The following is a 20,982-nucleotide window of genomic DNA, read 5'->3' on the forward strand; positions in this document are numbered from 1 at the left end:
AGCGTTTTTGTACACGCTCCAGTCTATTTGAATGGACTTGGTAGTCGGGGCTCCACACCGGGCTACAGTACTCCAGTATACTGCGGACTAGACTGTTTAAGATAACAACTGTGATCTGAGGTTCTTTCAAAATATTCATCTGTCGTGCGATGAAGCCACTGAGCTTAGAGGTCTTTTTAATAATAGAATCTATGTGCTGATTAAAACTTAATTTGCTATCGATTATCACTCCTAAATCTCTTTAACTGGAAAGTTCGATCAAAGGGACCTCGTTAATAAAGTAGGTTGAGGTAATTGGAAGTAATTTTCGTGTAAATCGAATCACAAAACATTTACCCGTATTCAAAACCATGCCATTAAGTTTACACCAGTCCTGAACCTTGCCAATATCCACCTGCAAAGTATGCACATCATCAGTATTATTAATTTCGCGATAAATTTTTAAGTCATCAGCATACATTTTGAACTGCGAGTTGATACAAGAAGGTCGTATGTCATGCTGTTTTTCGTCGCTCACAGTAAGGAGCCGTAGCTCAGATGGTAGAGCGCTTGCTTAGCATGCACGAGGTAGCTGGATCGATACCAGCCGGTTCCCCCAAAATCTACGTCGCGCACGCTTTTGCTTTTTTTTACAGATATTTGAAAAGTAATATTATTTTATTAAGTTTAATATACTCGAACAGGTAAGCCATCAGCTGCAACGACAAACGACGACGGCACGTCAAGCTGAACACAAACATCTTAAACAACTGCAGTTTAAAGTGCAATTTCGCATCAAAATGTATGGTTTGAATGTGCCGTTGTTTTAATTAGGCACTCAAATGGTATGGTTTTTTTAAAATTTTATAGTTTTCACCACGCTTTACTTTTGAACACAATACAACACCACATTTGTAAACTAAATGGTCTATTAAATAATAAATTATAAGCATTAAAAGAGAGCGACCATGCTTGCCTTAAAAATCCTTACTTATTATCCAAGTCGCAAAATATTTTTTTTTAGTATTAGGCTAAAATGTTAAAGAGTGGCATATTAAATGGGCATTACTTGGTGTATTAAAAAAACATTAACTTATTACAAAAAGTTACTACCTCTCTCTAAGTTCTTTTTAAATATTTTTAATAAACATAAAATTGTTTATTTTTTTCATTTCATCTGCCAGAGTCCCCTATTGGTGAACCTCATTTCTTGATTCCGTGTCGACGCTGCTCTTGCTCATAAATAGCAGGCCGCGCTGAGCCAGCCTAGACGTGGTTGTTCCCGGGCATTTAGCTAGGTGGCACCCCTAGATACTCCCCTGTTAGAATCAATATGCCTTACAAACTTATAGAGTAGGCGCACACCGTTGATTTTTAGTTGGCCGATAGTTGTGCCCGATTTTAAATTGTATGAACAATCGGCCAAATCGAATCGGCATAGTGTGCGCACTCCCATACATGCCCATACTGATCAACTGCCCGACTAAACTATCGGCCGACGAAAAATCAACGGTGTGCGCCTACTCATAAAGTAACAAACTGTCTTCAGAAAAAATATTCTAAATTGATATTTTCGCTGCAAGTGCTACGAAAATGATTCGTAGTGTTCTTACTATGATTTTCGCCATCCTGCTACGAATCGAACTTAATTGATACAGTAAAATCTAGATAACTCCGTACGTATTGTAGCCCATGCCTTTAATTCTTGTTTTTAGTACCTACAGGTCATTTGCAACCAATTTATTTATGTAAAAGTCAACCATTTATGAGATATTTTGATTTTCATCTTGTGTGAAAAATACCTAACTTAACTAAACTAGATTCATTTATCTATACTCATTTAGATGAAAGTTAAAAACAGTCTTCAATTTCATTCAATTAAAATGTCATGGGAGTATCTAGAAACTATTTTATTAAACAGTCGGCACGATTTACAAGCTTCCAAGTTTAGTTTCAATGTTTGCCACTGCGCCCTAAGAGCCTAAGCTTGCAGTGGGGCGGTAGTATCTAATGACAAAAAACTACTAGCGACATCTAACGTGGGGCGCCAATACTATCACCAGTCGGCCGTTTGGTGTAGTGGTTCAGAACGGACTACTATGCCGAGAGGTCCCGGGTTCGATTCCCGGCCGGGCAGAAATTGAAATGATGAATTTTAATTTCTGTGACGGGTCTGGGTGTGACTATGTATAATATTTATGTATTTAAAAAAAAAAGTATATATGTAAGTAGTATATCCGTTAAGCTAGCACCCATAACACAAGCATTAAGTTGCTTACTTTGGGGCTAGCTGGCGCTGTGTGAAATTGTCCAAAGATTTATTTATTTTATTTATTTATTTATTCACTACAGTTTTGGTTCTCCTAGGGATGTCGGATTCGCAATATGTAACTTCAAAAAAATAAATATCATCGGAGGAAGCGAGCCCGGAACGCGGATTGGCTGCGGACACAGCACGAAATCTTTCGCCCGTATTCACAAACATTACTTTGAGGTCTCACAGTGCACTTGAACGCACACGTGACACACAAACCAATTTCAGAGCTCTATTCAACGCTGTGCGTTCGATTTGCTAAGGCCCAGTTTTTTGATTCATAGTTAAAATAACTAACGTCGACCAAACGGTGGTTCAGAACGGACTACTATGCTGATAGGTCCCGGGTTCGATTCCCGGCCGGGCAGAAATTGAAATGATGAATTTTAATTTCTGTGACGGGTCTGGGTGTTTTCTATTTATAATAATGAATGTATTTACAAAAAAAAAGAAAGTATTTAAGTATGTTTATATCCGTCGTCTAGTACCCATAGTACAAGCTTTGTGATTTGCTTAGTTTGGGACTAGAGGCGCAGTGTAAAATGTCCAAGGATATTTATTATTATTATTTATTTAACTAATTGTTAAATTTTGCCACTAATGGTTAAATATTAACAAAATGTAAACTAATAGATAAAAATGTACTAAAAGTTAAGCTTACCTAACAATATAGTTCCAAAATACTGAACTGTCCTATCCATGACATTGACAGCGGGGCGCCACCGTCAATACCGGATCGCTGGTTCCGATTTTTGCCATGTTGGAAACCATATAGTTGAGCGATGGTAGCGCCCCCCTGTCATTGAGTTTGGTGGGACAGTTCAGCGTGGGTCATCTTTAAAAACATTTTTTCTGATAAATATCAAATGACAAGTGGTTATTTAACCACTGTTTGACGTTGACTGTACCACAAAAAATTTAGTAGAAGGTTGTGAAATAAAACCCTTTGATGCAAATAAATAAACTACATTTTTATATTAATAAACTCACAAAATCATTCAGAAAAAGCACAAAATAGTATCCAAAAAAACTAAATACACGTACATAATTATATTGTTTTTTCTTTGGCGATATGAATCCAGGAATATTTGAACCGATTGTTTTGATTAAATAGTGTTCAAACCTAATGAAAGCAATAAAATTGAACTTAATCATATATTTACATTTAACTAAAATATTTACAATTGTACCAGAATACATAATAATGGCACTGTGAAATAATTTAAAAATACATTAATGGGTCCGTGCTTTATTATTATTAAATTGGATAAAATTTGACATCAAAGTGACTACAATGAATGTGTATTCAGAGTTATTATTAAAATGTATAGTTATACTTATAGTTTTACAGACAAACAAGTGGTTTTAAGCAGTGATCCAGTAGGTAGGTACTAACTTACAAAATGATACCTACAATTTTATTCAGCAATACTTGCCTGGGCACTCATTAAAAAGGCTGACCCCGTATAGCCGGCAAAGTTATGAAAAAAGGTGAATTTTGTTCAAAAATGCTATTACTAATTGAGTAATTTACTATTTGATATATTTAAGACCTTACAATATACTATTCTAAGTACAAAAAATGCGGATAAATGCAGTTAGCACAGTGGATAGTACACCAACCTACCATAATCGATTTTGAACCGTATTACAAGACGCACAAATTCCACGATCTATTGGGAATATTCACCATTAATAGGAGGCTGATGTGCCGTCGACTGTACATAAGTACACAATAATAAAGAAGATAAGTCACTACAATCCTATGGCACTTTTTGAAATATAAACATAACGCGGTTGCCTATCATTTTTCTCATAATAGAAGCTATAGGTAGAACATGGAATAAATTCACGAAATAAACCTAAATTGCCAGGGCAATGGAATCATTAATATTTTTGTAGTTCTAAAAGCATCAGCAACTAGTAAATTAACGGGACTAAGGTAAATGTATATTTTTATCAAAATAGAGCATCGATGATGCTTTAATTGTAATTACAATTTAGTCAGTGCTAGCGGGAGTGCCTAAGCAGGGTAGACGGTAGAGTTTTTGTGCAACTTTTCTTTCTTCAGGATATCTGCAAGTTAAGTGACCTTGTAATAGAAGTTAATAGTAGGTATAATAGTGATGCCTTAAAGACGTTAAATATCGAGAAGGTAGGTTTTAAGTATATCAGACAAAAGTACTCAATGTCCTCCGTACTGAAACTCTACAGCACTGCTCTGCTCAAGCACCCACACTCCTACTAAAAATATGTAAAAAAGGTTTCATACGAGAAATAATATAGGAAGTTAAAACTTTATTAAAACTATAATGACTTGATACAATAACAAATATTTTCGTCATGTTTAACCTAAAATAAAAAAAAGAACAAGTTTCAAGGCACAGGGATGTTGGGAGCGTCGCCTCTTTTTGAATACAAATTAAAATAGGTACAGCAAAGTACAACATTGTTAGGATTGGTAGCCTCTTGGATAGATTATTAGTGAGATTAAAACTTGAGAGTATCATTACGATTATTATATGGACACAACATCAATGACTATTAGTTGTATGAGTCAGTAATTTTACGTTTATATTAGTGAGTAAATGACGCGGTGCCCCCTTTTTTTTACAATCAATCGAGAGCTAAGACCCTCAGAATGTTGTTTTTTCCGGAGGTCCCCACTGAAAATAAGTAACCTATTTTTTTGTGCTTTTTATTATTTTTATGATACTATATGACCGATCATAGCTACACGGTTCAAATTACTGACTCTAAAATGTGTGACTATGTGTATTCATGAGAGTCGCATCACTGCGTCGACGTATCTCCGACGCTCCTGATAGTATTCAGGCACACAGTTTATACCTGTAAAAAAGAAAATATCTTCTTACACTTAGCCTCTTTTCGTCTCTACCTGCAAGATGAAAATGTTTCAACTTTTATTATACTTAAACTTGTCTTGTCTGGCCAGGGTGGGGAAAATAAGTGTAAATTCCTCCATTTGCTTCTGGTATGCTACAGAGGCTCTTGCGATGGAGATTGAGACCTGATGATGTAGGTATTTAGATTGCCGAATGATGGTGATGTATATGGTGTTTGATGATTATATCCCGGCAGAACCTTGTAAAACTAAACTTTGCTAAACTTGAAGACGAGAATATAGATGATGCCTACAAGGGTGATGATGATGATGATGATGATGGTAGCAGGGGCGTATGTACTACTACCGTATCAGTTGTAAAGTGTTTCCTTGAACCTTTAACGTTATGTGGGTTCCCCCGACCAAGTTTGATACAGGGCCCGTCTAAGTAAGGGACGCTTCGTCATTGAGTGATGGTTACCTGGTGCTGTCTAGTTGCTGTAGGCGGGACGGCTGGGCGCCTCAGTGGGCTCGAGCACGATGCGCTTGAAGCAGCCTTGAGGCAGCTGCTCCATGATGTCCTTCACGTTGTCCACCTCGCCTTGGAGCTCTTGGTGCTGTTCTTGGTACTGCTTCATCCACCTGCAACAAAAATGGTGTTAGCAACCACCGAAAAATCGTTCGATAATTTTTTCCATCAACTCCTATTGTTGGACCAAAACCTCCGTTAAGGAATTCCTTAAGGATCGGTACTGTGCGCTTCATGCATCCAAGTGTTTGAAATTGTAAACTTGGTCCAAAATAAGTGTATGTTAAAAAGTAGAAAAAACGAAGAAGAAATCTAGATCCAGCAACTCAGGAACTACCTACACTGTTTTAAAATTAATCTGTTACCTTTGATGGTTGTTCTTTGCTTCTGTCAGCGACTTGATCTTGCCATCAAGGTCAGCCGCCCGCAAGGCCTGCTCAGCTGCGTCCAAGCTTTCCTCTGTAAAGACAAGCGAAAGTTAAAAAAGAACAATTAAAAATTAGATTATCCAAATAAGCCACTCACTTCTCTGATCATGGAAGATCAGTGGCTACGGTAAGAAACTTACGCAGCCTATCCAACGCTTGGTCGTCCAGTGTAGGCAGATTCTGAAGTTCCTCCATGATGATCTTCAGGTCTTCAAGACCTTGAGAGGCTTGCTTGTCAGCCTCTCTAGCGTCGGTGTTGGCTTGACCGACCTATATTGAGAAGAATATAAAGAAGTGATAAGATCAACCGGTAATAACTATGTATGATAGGTATGATGATGACTAGTTACCACAAGTAATCATTCTGATAGGAGAGGTTAATGGTTTATGGCTGAATTCAGAGTAGTTAGAAAAAGGACTGTACTATGTCTATTTTAAATTTATTATTTGCAAACCATCAGCCTAAAGTTAGGTTTGATTTGCGCTGTAACATTGCGCATGTGCGGAGCTTTTACTTATTTGACATGCGCACAGCGTTTATTGATTAGGGCGTTCAATAATGACTATAGACAATCAATGGAGTACATTATTGATTTTATTTTCTCGTCATAAAAGGTTTCAAAATGAATGAGCACACACACATTATGTAATTCCCTCGCTTTGGCACAATATACAGATATGGGAATGTAACTTAATTCGTACTTTCATCTTCGCGTCGCCTGTAAGCTGCTTATTATCAGCTGCTTCTTTCTCCAGATCTTCGATTTGCTTAGCAGTTCCTTGAACACGCGCTGCAATGAAGATCAAATCAATTAGTGAGCACAAAATGCACATGACTTAAAGAAGAGAGACAAAATGTTACAGTGCTTGTAATATTGTATTTCTGGTACTAAAAAAAATAGAATAACTTACTAGACAGTTTGTCGGTCTCATCCCTGAGCTTGGAAGCGTCAGCTCTGGCCGAGGACGCCTTCTTGCGGATCTCATGAGCAGCCTGCAGAACAAATTTTAATGTCAGAATTCTAAAATAAGCACCAACATGTTAAGGTAATAAAAGATTTCTCTAAGCAATGCATATTTTCGCACATGGTGTGTTGAACGCTAGCAAATGTGACATGTATTCTCTCGCATGAGTTTAGATTTGAACCATTTGGAACAACGGGAAGAAATGGCAAGAATTTTAATCATACCAGCGAGCTTAAAATAATATAATGCAATACCTCTGAGGCCTTCTCGGCGTATTCCATCTGCGCCTGGCGCGCCATGTCCCTGGCTTCCTTGGCTCGGTCACTGGCCACGGTCAGCTCCTCAGTGATGCTGTTGATGCTCTCTTCAGCGGCAGCTACCTTCTCTTGGATGCTGGGCACCTCTTGAGCAGCTTGGTTGGCCTGCTGGCGGGACTCCGTCACTTGGTCGCTGAATTCTGCAAAATATAATGATTTATATTGAACTATTCTGAAAGGAACACAAGTTTCTAAAAACTGGGAAGAACGCGATTACCTTTAAGCGTCTTGTAGATCTCATTTGCCTCTTTCAAGGTAGCGTTGGTGAGTTCCACGTCGTGTCGGGCCTGCGCTTGCAGCTCGTCCAGCTTGGCCAGCAGGTCGTTGAGCTCGTCCTGTCTGTCGTGGCCTTGGTCCAGCAGCTCCCTTCCCCGAGTTACAGCTGTGTCGAGAGTGTGGAGAGTTTCCTCGTTTTCGGCAATGAGACGATCCAGCTCTGCTGATTTGCTATCAATCTGCAGGTTAAAGCAACTGGTTAGTAATCTAAGTTTAAATATACATTAGATAGTAATGCTGAATATCACCATTATTGTAATTGCTACTTTATAACAAAGAACTTACGGTCTTGTTAACTTCGGCGGCGTCCTGCTTCAGGTTCCAGATTTTGATGTCGGGCAGCATGGTGGTGTTGACCTCTGCGTACAGGCCCAGAGCCTCGTCGTAGACCTTCTTGGCGCGGTCGAGCGCTTGCTCGGCAAGTTCAGCCATGCTGCTCAGCTTCCCGCTAGCTGCATTCAGCTCGTTGCTCAGGATCTGGATTTCGTTGCTGGAGGAAGAGGTGAAAATTACTGCTTATTGCCAAAAGATTATGTACAAAACTTTATATCGTTGCTACTGAAAAACACATAGCATTGCGTTAAAAGATCATCATTTGCAAGTTACCTGATGTTTGCCTGCTTAGTGATCCCATCTTTAGCAATTTTGTTGGCGGAGAGCGAGCTGTTGAATGCCTTCTCAGCGATCTCCCTGATGTTCCTGGCCTCGTTCTCCAGTCTCTCGGCCAGAAGACGAGACTCCTTGGCCAGGTTGGACATTTCCCCGGACTGCTTGCCGAACTGGTCGGAGCGGTCGCGGGCCTTGGCCAAGGCTGCGGCGCCTTCGCCCTCCAGATATTCAAGAGCGCTCTAGAGGCACAAATATGGTTGTATGTAGAAAAACAAGTAAAAGTGGTATAGAATATCTGATCACAAAAATGTGTTAATGAAGCTTGCAATTTAATAAAATTATTGGCTTTGTAGCGTTTACCTATAGGATTATGAAACTTGGACTTACGTTGATTTCCTTCTGTGCAGCCTCGATGGTGTCTTCTGCCTTGGAGACGTTGCCCTTGCTTCTCTCCACAGCTTCGTAGCCCTCGTAGCTCTCGTCTTCAATCTTGAACAGCATGTTCCTGAATAAAAAATAAATTAACGTTAAGAAGAATATCAATGTGTGAGTAGGTAGGTACTCGTTTCCCCAACATTTGATGCACGCGGGATGCAAATCTGGGTCGCTTATCAATCAATTTAGCTAAATGGCCGTGATCTTCATTCTCAACAAGTTGAAGTGCACACAATAGGTAGAAATTGTTTAGTTTTATTGCCCTTGCCTTGAAACTAATATTGAGCTTAAAAGGCATTTAAAAAATAAGTTGTAACTATTGCCCACTTCTCCCGCGTAGCAACTTCTTCTTGTCAAGATCTACAGCTTGACCGCTAATAAAAACCCAAAAAAGTGAAGGCAAAAGAAAGATCTATGTAGAAACAGTATCAGAAGAAAATAGGAGAAGATCGAAGCTTTGTATAAGCTTTATTCTGTAAAATGCATTGATGTAGATGTAAATTATGTTTTTTCTTATAGGAACTTCCCTACATGTAAATAATCATTAAAAACACCGAAAGTAGTAATGTTAAGGTAAATCCTTTTTCTGTTACTTAATTTCCGAAAACAACTAATATTTTCCGTAATAGTGTAAAACGTGGTCTGAAAAAACATCACCTACTAAGTATGTTACCTATGTAAAACATTTGATATTGTAGTGTAGGTATGTGAAGACATATGATAAACCATGAAATACGATAGCATGAGCATGAAGAAAAGAGAATATAGACGTGTTATATTATATACTCAGCCATGTAAAATGGAGTACATAGTACATACCCCTACGCATTGGATCGATGGGGGATGCGCGTTACCTGCGCCGCTGCGCTGCGATGCACCGGGCATAGAAGTGCAGGCAACTACCTATCAAGCGAATAAAAGCCAAATGCCGAGCCCGTAAGGTGTATATTCCATCAGCTCGGGTCAAATCAATAAATCGCCGGAAATAAATGCCCTAATTAAGGAAAATTACGGACGTTATTTATTCAGACGTAATTTTCTTAATGTTTCTTGACTACATTTCAGTTAACGCGTCCCGGATCCCGCTACATCACCTAATAACAGATAACTCCACCACCAACCATCGTAATATAAAACAATATTTTTTATTGGGAGTGGGTACGGAGGTATTGCCAATGAAAATTTGTGATTTATGGGTATTTGACAACTACCATCTTCCACATACCTTCTTTGTGGTGGAGCAGGGTGCAGCGGGTTGTATCTAAACAAGCGAAAATATTTATATATGAATATGAATATATCTAAGTAGTATTATTTAATCGGTCTATCTATTAACTTGAGAATGGAGAATAATGAGGTAAATTGTTTAGACTTAAGTATCACAACATGAGGTAAATATTTTGCAACGTGGACATACCTGTAGCTGTGCCGGCCGAAGACGATACGAAAACTACACATTTTAGGCATCTTACACAATGTTATTATACTTTTACTGATGAAAACAGTCACGAAATACACTGACGAATAAACTACAGAATATACTACTAAAATACTACGAAATAATAATACACTGATCTACGTTTTTTTTTTTTAACACTCTGGTTGTTTACCAAAGTGTTTGACGCAGATTGTCGAAAAGGTGCCGAATCTCTTCCAAGAGCGCCCTGATCAAAGTTACACTTTCTTGGGCAAGCTCATAGAACTCAAATTCGATCATGTTGCCCGGAACATCTAAGTCGTCATCGCAGAGAGCCATATGTTCATACTCAAATACTTCGATCTCATGAGTGAGATCTTTCAATAAAGACTCTACGTCTCGGATGATGGAAAGATGAATGCGGTTAATAGCCTCCATATTTTTCACTATTTACCGTAAATCACTACACAAGCAATAAAATAATTGTCACTGCTGATACGACCATCAGAAAGCAATGATCGATAATGTCTGGAACGCTCGCCGGGCTCAGACGAGAGCTATCCTATACCTAGCTATTAGCCTACAGCCAGGTTCATACTTGCGTCAAGTCAAGTAAATTAGATATGGGTCATAAATAATTTATAAATATCTTTTTACTTAATTAGCTTTTTAAATAGAGTTTAATGCAGCTTACACATAAAAACTGGTTATGGTCAATGTACTTCTAAAATTTTGGGGCTCATTTTTTTGTAATTGATCTTCATTTTTGCAATCATAGAGTCAGTAAAGTATTTAGTACCTTCTACGACTAAAACATTCGTTAACACATTTAACTAATACATAACAAACGTATAAAAGTTTTGTTATTGTGACAATTTGCTCTGTAATTTTGCTGTGATGTAGATAGAGTCAGTATCTGGTTCTCAACATCTTGTTAGTAAGCACAAGAGAGCTAACGCTTGCCAACGCTAGTACATTCTTTAGCATCTGGTTTAATAACTTAACAGGCATACTAATTGCGACTATTCGCAATAAATCCGCACGTGTGTCCGCGCCCTAAGTCCATACAAAGCATGCGCGGGTAAGTCGCGCATGCGGCCTGCGCCCCCGTCGGGGTTCTCACAAACAGTGACCGATTGGAGCGCTACAGCGGGAAACGGAGTAAACTAAGAGCGCCAGACGGGATGTTGTACACATTTAGATATTTTTGCATAGTAACAGGTATTTTGGGAAGGGTGCGACTGTGGATGAGATCATGAAATGAGAGGGTTGCTGGGTAAAATAAATGTTTTTCATATACGGTTACCTATGAAATATTGCATTAGTTTAAAGTATTAGACAGTACTCTACATGACTTCAACCTAGCAACAGGTGTTAGTATGTTTGTACCGGTCTATTTACCTACTTATGCAAATAAACATGTTCTAACATACAGCAAGTGGTACTCATCTACATATTTGGGATGAAGGAGTTGTCAACACCGCGATGTAACGTGACGTGTATAATAATATGAGTATCACTGAAATGTTCTTAATGCAGTTGTATCATAAGCAAACGCAAATACAAAAATGAGATTTGAATATTCTCTCGGTTTCTCTACGATTGTATCAATCATAATTCACAGACTACCTTCTGTCTTCCATGCTAGCTGATATTTATCAACTACTATGTAGCAACTTCTTTAATATTGATAAAAAAAAGTTGTGTTCTTTTGACTTCATAATTTATTCAATTCGGAATCTAAATGGATGGGGAGAAAATTAACCATACTTAAAAATATATAGAGATAGAGATCGCAAGCTATATCAAATTCCACCCTTAAATTTCATGCAAACCTTTTAAGTATGATTTTTGACTAAAATGCTTAGCAAAAATATAATAAGAAAATATCTCCAGTCAAAAAATGTCCAGCGTAGCTAGGCGTTTCCCAAGTGTAAGGGTAATTTTCCTTATTTATTCACTTATTTTTAGAAATAAGGTGATCTATATGTGTGATATAAGGGTAACTGCGAGACGTTTGGTTTTTTTACCTTTTAGTACAGTATTTAGTATTTATTTTATCATCCAAGATTATGGAAGGTCGGCAAAACTAAGAAAATTTGCTCAATTTTCAAAGTCGAAGAAAAATAATGTAAGATGTAATTTGCGCAGGTTCGACAGAAGGACGACGACATTTTTAGCTTTAAGATACGCTAAGCATAATGTATTGTATAATAAATAAAATAAGTAAGATAAGATAACATATACCTAAGTAGGTAACGACTAAGAAAAGTTATTAGCTATAAAGTATGTAGATTGATGTACCCAGTTGGGTACGTGCAAGTAGTTACCTACTTAAGTTACTGGGACTATAGCAATAAATAAATAAATAAATTGTAGTCGTTTCTATCGAACCTACTTCAGGAATAATAAATCAGTAATAATAAATGATAATGGCAAAACCTATGTGACGCATTTATTTTTAGCTTCAGACAGCAGACGCCGCGACATCGGACTATATCAATAAAATTAAATACAGGTATATGGTCGTCGGGCGTCGGGCCGCCGGCTGGAGAGCCGCCGTCCGTCAGATGTCAGCGGTTTGTTCAGCGCGAAGGACGCTGAACAGGTCCTGACGTCTGTTCAAATAAACATTCTTAATCATTATGTTAATTTATATGTGTAACTTGCATGGTATGGCGGTTATACATTTTAGTTATTGTCGAGAAATATCACGTAATATTTTTCCACAACAAACATAGTAAATCCTCCGTCTGCATTTGTGAACACAGGCCCTGTACCGTGTTTAATAAAAAATTGTACTAAAAGTAAAAAACTGGGCCGAAGTAGTTGGGGGGTTAATAATTACCTTTTTAAAAAAATAAAACCGACTTCAAATGCGTGAACACAAAAAAAACTAAAAATTAAAAATATTGCGTATAAAAAAGTTCATCCCCAATTTTCCACCCTTAGGGGTGAAATATTTTCTTCAAATTCGCATGAAACCACCCTTTTGATAATACCTATTCAACAAAAAAATAATCGTTCAAATTGATTTATAATCGGCGGAGATATTGCGTATAAAAAAGTTCATCCCCAATTTTCCACCCTTGGGGGTTGTTTTTTCTATTATTAAATTTAAATGGGACCACCCTTGAGGTATTACCTATACGCCGAAAAAAGATTTGTTCAAATCGGTTCATAATTGGCGGAGTTATCGCGTAACAAACATAGAAAAAAAAAACATACGGGTCGAATTGAGAACCTCCTCCTTTTTTGAAGTCGGTTGAAAAATAGCCAAAACTCACGTTATTAATGGACGCCTCCTTATTGTTATTTACGATTTAAATAAGGTGGTGCAACTCAGCCTAAATATTTGCATACTCATCACTTCAAAGTGCGCGTTAGTAGCTAAATGCTAAATGCACTGGACCCTTCTTTGACCTTGAACATGGCCACCCTTCATGGTTGGGGTGCATCAAGGTTACCAGTTCAACGAATAAGGTTCCCTACCCAATATCCAAATTTTAATTTTAAGCTAACTGGTGATTCCATTGAACTAATTAATGTACGAGTAATAGAAAGGAAAATTTTCATGGTTAGATGATGGGTGCTTGTTACGAGTACGTCTTCCTCAAAAACTACTTACATACCTACCAGTCGGATTTTGATGCAGAACAACACATAGTTTTTAATTATCAAGAGATACGAGAGTGAAACCTTTCCCATATACAGTCGTGGTCAACTAATTAGGGACAGATAGAATACTAAGCAATACTAAGTGTTCATATCCTATTATTGTGAGCTTCATTCAATATTACTGGTTGTTACTTTGTAAACATATTGACTATCAAGTACTCTATTTAACAGAATACAATAACAACAAAAAAACTTACTAACTTAATAAAAAATCTTAATCAAATCACATGAATCGGTAATTATGGTACGGACGGTCTGGCCACCTAATTAGGGACGGTTAAGTTTTTCCTTCTAAATTAAAAAAATAAAAAGTAATAACTTTTATTCTGTTCATTTGTAATTTCGGCGTCAATTTGAAAAGCGGTATTCTTATCTTGCGAGTTAAAAACTCATCAAATTATTAAAGGTAATGGGCTGAAAGAAAAGCAACAATGCGCTAAGTTATAATCAATCTTTATCAGTGTGGATGGCCATACCGGTAAATTGCAGATCATCTGAAATGTTCCAAAAACATGAATCTACGATGCAGTGGCTTATTTCAAAATCATGAAACCACAGAAAGTATGCCTAGAAGGAAGAGGCCAATAAAAACAACCCCACAAGATGGATCGCAGAATGGTCACTCTCGCAAAGAGAGACCCCTTTAAGGGTTTCGTTCTGATCAAGAGCGAGATTTTTGGACCAGAACCGACTGCTGGAGTATCTGCGAGGACCGTCGGAAGGCGACTGGTGGAGGCAAAGCTTGTAGGAAGAGTTCCTCGAAAAGTTCCACTACTGAAGATGGAACACAAAGAAGCAAGATTGGCGTTTGCAAGAAAGTATGGACATTAGGCTTTTGCTCAATGGATAAATGTGCTGTTTTCTGATGAAATCAAGATAAATCTTATTTCATCCGATGACAGACAATACGTGCGACGACCTGTAAAGTCCGAAATGATACCAAAGTAAACGAAGAAGCAGGTGAAACATACAGGCGGCAAAATAAAAATCTGGGACTGTTTTTCTGGACATAGAGTGTAACCTATAAAAAGAACTGTAGTTAAACTTGAGCAATTCCAATACAAATAAATATTGGAGAGAAAACGATGCTATCGTATGCTGAAGAAGTCTTACCAGTCTCATGAACATTTCAACACGATAACGACCCAAAACATACCGCGTACTCTGTTTAATCATTCCTAGCGCAACAGTCAGTGACGGTACTAGATTGGCCCGAAAACAACTCAGACTTAAGCCCTATAGAGCTTATGGTATGAAACGAAGGAAAAAGTTGCAGCTCAACGTACTGGCACTAAAAATCAGCATTTCGTGGCATTTAATGGTATTTGGAATAATATTTCTTTAGAAACCTGTAATGATTTGATTGCATCCATGCCGCGCCGATGTCAAATGGTTATAACCAACAAAACCAACCATATTGGTTATAAAAATACGTTTGATGATTTTGTTTTGTATTCTATATTTATTAATGAAAACTTTTTATGTAATAAACACTTAAACAATTTCCAATTTATTTACATTTACAGTGAAAGTGTTACGTGTCCCTAATTAGTTGTCCATCCCTAGGTCAATAAATGTGTTGTGGCAATGATTTATTTATTTTAAAAATATTGATCGCGACTAGCTAGTTTCTTTTCTGGCCTTTAAATATTTAGAATACTAGCCAAATTACTTGTTATTAATAGGCACAAGCTACAAAGCCTCGTGAAGATTTTTTTTTGGGACTGGAGAGACGGTCTTGTGTTTTAGTCATTTAACGTCCCTAATTAGTTGACCACGACTGTATATGTTACAGGAAATGTATGAATTTTAGGAATTGTATACTATTCCTAGGAAATGTAAACAATTCCGAAGCTATTTAGGAAATGTATAAAATATTGCTTCAGAGATTTTTTAATACGCACATATCCTAGGAAATGTATACTTTTCCTAGGAATTTTTTAGAATTCCAATATTGTATTAGGAAATGTATAAAATTAATCGGCACAAGCGCGGTCGTGTGATCGGGTGCCCCTCGGTACGCCTAAAATTTCATTTGGCCAAACCACATTGGCCGATAGGTACTTTAAACTCACAAATTATTGTTTAGCCTGACAGTTGTTTTCGCACTATTATACTTTGGCCGAAAAAAATATTTGCTTAAATTTATTGGCATACCTTTCTTTCGGCATCACGCATATTACGCTGAAGTATTGGAAATCCCTAATTTTAACATCTCTTTTATTAAACTATTATTGGCATGAAGGTTTTAGTAATCCTGTAGCTGGATAACAAAGTCTAGGTTAGGTTAGGTTAGACTTGCGACCTTACACATACACAGCTGCCGCGGCGCGGTAGCGCCATTTAAGTTTCGGAGAGCAAAAATGGGCGCAATAAAAATAATTTTGTGTAAAAAAAATATCTTAATTACATTTCCGACTGCTGTTTAGGAAATGTGTAATTTTCCTAGGAAATGTGTCTAATATGATTTACATCACACATTTCCGGGTGATTTTAGGACTTATACACAATTCCTAGGAATTGTATACAATGACGGATTTCATACATTTCCTGTAACATATACAGTGTGAGTCACGTTAAAGTGTACATAAGAAAATAGATGAAACTAGACCTATTTTTATCGACAAAAAAGAGGTCAAATTTTTTTTGAGATTTTTTTTTTAATTTTTTATCGAATTTTTTTCTTCCAATTACTTATTGTAAAGAAAACGTAATAACTTTTAAACTAAGAGGTATATCCTGATAAAATAAAAACAGTAATAATGCTAAATAACAGGCAATACTGAAAAAATGCATAAAATACCCAGAAAATGCCAACAAATAATAAAAAATGAGACTTTTTGAAAAAAATCTGCTTAAAAATTCGTATTTTTTTGGTTATTTGATAAATTTCTCAAAAAAAATGCCCCTATAATAGGTGCCCAAGCAGCACGCAAGCGTTGCCGACATCAAATATACAGCACTATTAGAACTTAGAGTTCTACTGGCGATCTATAAAGGTGTCAAGAAAAGATTATTTACTTATAAAAGTGATTAAACCGTTATTATACAGATAAAGCTGTACTAAGTTTTTATAAAATACTCCGTGTAAACTTAAGGCTTTAAAATAGAATATTTGAACTCCACTTTAAAACCCTAAGCATTTTTTGACACTTCAATCTAATGTTATCCTTCAAGCTGCATAGTGGCTGTATTTTGCATGTGATCACTTTCTTACTACAGCTATAAGTTTTAAAATGGTATCACTTTATACTTGTTTCTGTATAATGGTATATTAAAACTCCCTTCTAAAGCTTATTATTAATGCGTAATTGTACACTCTTGTCAGTGTAATAGTTTCATAACTACTGTCAAATATGATTCTATAGAACTATATTAATAAATGAATTCTGTAATACAGCTTTGATCTGTATTACTGACAGTTGTCCTTGATTTGTAGAAACGTTGTGTGGTGAATAGAAATATGTGGAAAAAAAGAAAAACATGTGGTGGAGTAAAAAGGAAAATTCAAAGAAAATATCAAAACATAACTAATCATCAACAAAACCAGTGATACATGTGAAGACATTGAAAAGAACAAATTCATTGATCGAACAATCTATAGTCAAGCGCAAGTTCAGTCAACGTCTAATGAAGGGTCCGTAGCAAAAACGGCATACGATAATAAAAGTAAGGATTTAGAAAAGCCCCCTCTTTTACATACGAGTACAGTTTAAAATAGAAATAAAAAAACTTGTCATTGAGAAAATGTATTTTTATTCATTGAAAAACCAGTCTATACGGGTTTTCAATGGCACTTCAAACATAATAGAAATATCCATCAGTGGATATCTTAAGTAACTAAAAATAATCAAAGAGTTACTTATTTACTAGATACACAAGAAAAACAGTTACATAATTAACTGAATCAATTGGTTTTATGACAAAAGCTTCATTTTCGATTGGATTGCTGGTTTTACCCAATGCAACCACATCTGTGTTTTTGGTATTGTCACACTTGGAAAATTCGTATTCTATCTGCACAGTAGACTTGCCAATTTATGAAACATTTTTTTTGGCTGTCCATTAGAGCATTTATTGTTTGTGGGTTATTAATTTGACTGTCTAAAATCAATTTTAGATAATTTTCCATCTGATTTACATCAGTGTTTTGCTGTGGAACCGTTGCTGCCACATCAGATTCATCCACATATTAAATGACGTATTGTGCTGCAGATTTTGGAACTACTGGTGTAGATGTTGTTGCTCACGTTGCTGTAGATGAAATTGACGGCTTTTCTGGTTGACTGAATGCCTGAAATCACATATACAATTAATTAATGAGATAGTACAAGTCGAAATAACCGAAAGTTTAACTTGAAAATAGTTCAAATAAGCGTCACTTGTTTGCAAAACTTATTGATAAGAAATATGCTAGAAGGTTTTTCATTTTTAACACGTAACCCTAAAGAGCTGTATAATTTATTTGCTGAAAACTGATGTACAGCCTATATAATAAAAATATTCGATTATAACGGCTATTAAAGGGTAAAAGCTGTGTAATGGTATCCAGAAAGTGCGTAGTAAAACCACGGGATCTATAATACTCTCCAGATATCTTTTAGGCTGTATGAAATCTGTCGCCATTTTCGAACAAATAACAACAAAAGAAAATGTGACTTCTTACATTATTTTGAGTATTGCTGAAGATATAGTTATGATTTTCAGATAAAAAAATTATAAGTGGTACCTGTTGTACAGTATTATTTAACAATCTTATGATTCTAACCTCAAATTCATAAACTTACTTACTTGTTTTGGTAATATTCCTCTTGAATTCTTCAGTATTTCGCGGGCGCGTGAATATTTTTCCACAAAACAATGCACTATTTCACAGTAAAAATGTGTCGGCACGTTGAATCTGCAATTATAGTGATAGATAGTGACCTAAAGTCCAAAATTTATTCTTGACTTATTAACTTCACAGTAAATTGGCGGCCCACCATAACTAAAAACTAAAAAGATGCGATTGTTTCATAAATTTCACTTTGTAATCTTCTTAAAAAACCAATGAAGAACTATTATCTTTTTAAGAAACTTATAAGAGAATAACTATACGCCTATTGTTTTCTTCAATACCATACTACAGCTCTTCTACAGCTATAGTACAGCCAATTTTTTAACTATACAGCTACTATACAGCTATAATAACGCATTAGGCTGTATAACAATGGGCCCAATTTTTACTTACAGAGGATGTATAAGCGCTTATACAGTCCTTGTACAGCCTCACTATACAGCCTGTGGCATATAAATAAACTAAAATACAGCTTCTATACAGCCTGTCGTGCTGCTTGGGTGGTTTTTATTACTTTGTATTATTCTCTATCGTATTACCTTTGTAAAACCAAAAATCGCATGACTCTATCCCTATCACAACATTTGCTATGATCGTTTGAACAAAGGCTTGCCACAACATTATTCTCCGCTACAGGTAGAGACAATTTTAATTTTAACTAAAATGATTATTTTACTTCGAAATCTTTTATTTTTATTTGAAATGTAACTTGTCTCTATCAAAATTACAAATCTAGAGCCATTTTCAGTTTCGTTGTTAACGAAGCGTTGAATGGCGCGCCCGCTTAGTTCAAACAATCATTGCAAACGTTGTGATAGGGATAGAGACATGCGATTTTTGGTTTTACGAAGGTAATACGATAGAGAATAATACAAAGTAATAAAAACCACCGGTTATAGGGGCATTTTTTGGAGAAATTTATCAAATAACCAAAAAAACACGAATTTTTTAGCAGATTTTTTTTAAAAAGTATCATTTTTTATTATTTTTTGGCCTTTTTTGTGTATTTTATGTATTTTTTTAGTATCGCCTGTTATTTAGCATTATTGCTGTTTTTATTTTATAAGGATATACCGCTTAGTTTAAAAGTTATTACGTTTTCTTTACAATAAGTAATTGGAAGAAAAAAAATTCGATAAAAATTTAAAGAAAAATCTCAAAAAAATTTTGACCTCTTTTTTGTCGATAAAAATAGGTCTAGTTTCATCTATTTTCATATGTACACTTTAACGTGACTCACACTGTATAACATACCTTTAAGATTGAAAATAATATAAAACCTTATGGTACATATTACATTGACTGACTAAAAATAAAATATCTCAAATGCTTTTCCTTCAATAAAACATTACAGGTAAGTATAAAGAAAATCAGCTACAGTTTCAATACACTCCAACGGAAACAGTCTCGGTGTTTTTCCCGGAAGGCAGAAAATGTCCTCCCATGGTAACCCTGGTTACATCATGGGTACCTAACTACGATCGTCTGTAGCGAGCGCGGCGGGTTACGGCAGTGCCGAGCAGCCAGGGCGGCGAAACGGACGCCCTCTGGGCTGCTTGGGACTAGCCTAAAAATATATGTATAGTATCGGTACTATCGGTACTAGACGAATATTAATAGTATCGGTACTATCGATACTTATCGGTACTAGACGAATATTAATAAAAATATTATCAATAATAGTTTGTACTACTAGTTTGTAATACTGTAAACTATTGGCTATCGATAGTATCTCTGGCTGATAGTGTGACTGTTTTTCCACAACCAAGTAAGGCTGAGTTGCACCACCTAACCTAACCGGACGCCTCCCATGCTGCTCCTATCGTAGCACACAGCATTGAGCATAGCTCGGAGCTCCGCTGGGAGCGACGCTAGCTAGCTATGGTGTTATAACATTTCAATAATTAAATCACTGTATGAATCGGAATGGAATGGTCAAAAACGTTATACCTACTCGTACCATTAAAAGTAACTTAAATCTTAATCGAAATTAGTTAATGAGACATTAGCTAATCATTAAGATACGATAACTTTTTGCGGTCAAATATCTGCCTTGTTATGCATAAAAAGCTTAATTAGGTCACGTGATTGTTACTGGGCTATTCCCACCTCTAGTTCCGACCGCTGCAACTCCTGTGTAGCCAGGATCTACAGCTTGACCGCCAATAAAAACCCAACCAGTGAAGGTCAAGTTTGTCCCGGGGGAAAGTTAAACTGTTCATTGGACCCGCAACGAAATTAATCAGAAGAACATAGGAGTTCGAAGTTACGGTTCGACTTCCCACCATTGCATTGCAAAGCGGATGACAGGTGACAAACAAAGGTTTAGTAACTTTTATGAAAAGACTAGCT

The 20,982-nt window shown here is 36.5% G+C and overlaps 1 protein-coding gene, 1 long non-coding RNA gene and 1 other non-coding gene across 4 annotated transcripts in view; 1 reads left to right on the forward strand and 2 right to left on the reverse strand.

Annotated features, from left to right (window-relative positions):
* The first annotated feature begins 522 nt into the window (after positions 1 to 522).
* Positions 523 to 595, forward strand: Trnaa-agc (transfer RNA alanine (anticodon AGC)). Its single transcript has one exon. It is a non-coding gene; the product is annotated as a tRNA-Ala (tRNA).
* A 2,643-nt stretch (positions 596 to 3,238) lies between these two features.
* The window catches only part of LOC135086707 (laminin subunit gamma-1), an 82,729-nt gene continuing 64,985 nt past the window's right edge, over positions 3,239 to 20,982 (reverse strand). The window contains exons 20-30 of the mRNA XM_063981485.1: positions 8,651 to 8,768; positions 8,261 to 8,502; positions 7,940 to 8,144; positions 7,596 to 7,833; positions 7,316 to 7,518; positions 7,008 to 7,089; positions 6,798 to 6,886; positions 6,236 to 6,365; positions 6,033 to 6,126; positions 5,620 to 5,780; positions 3,239 to 5,143 (exon numbers count right to left, since the gene is read on the reverse strand). Of these exons, the coding sequence (XP_063837555.1) occupies positions 5,630 to 5,780; positions 6,033 to 6,126; positions 6,236 to 6,365; positions 6,798 to 6,886; positions 7,008 to 7,089; positions 7,316 to 7,518; positions 7,596 to 7,833; positions 7,940 to 8,144; positions 8,261 to 8,502; positions 8,651 to 8,768 (1,552 nt within the window). The 3' untranslated portion in view covers positions 3,239 to 5,143; positions 5,620 to 5,629. The remainder of the gene's footprint in view (positions 5,144 to 5,619; positions 5,781 to 6,032; positions 6,127 to 6,235; positions 6,366 to 6,797; positions 6,887 to 7,007; positions 7,090 to 7,315; positions 7,519 to 7,595; positions 7,834 to 7,939; positions 8,145 to 8,260; positions 8,503 to 8,650; positions 8,769 to 20,982) is intronic.
* Positions 17,533 to 19,111, reverse strand: LOC135086720 (uncharacterized). 2 transcript variants are annotated; one of them, XR_010260577.1, is made up of 3 exons: positions 19,024 to 19,111; positions 18,585 to 18,693; positions 17,533 to 18,087 (listed from the first exon to the last, which is right to left on the reverse strand). It is a non-coding gene; the product is annotated as an uncharacterized LOC135086720 (long non-coding RNA). The 2 variants fall into 2 exon arrangements; XR_010260576.1 differs by lacking the exon at positions 19,024 to 19,111 and having other exon boundaries at positions 18,585 to 18,873.

Source organism: Ostrinia nubilalis, chromosome Z (assembly GCF_963855985.1).
Source record: "Ostrinia nubilalis chromosome Z, ilOstNubi1.1, whole genome shotgun sequence".
Taxonomy (NCBI): domain Eukaryota; kingdom Metazoa; phylum Arthropoda; class Insecta; order Lepidoptera; family Crambidae; genus Ostrinia; species Ostrinia nubilalis.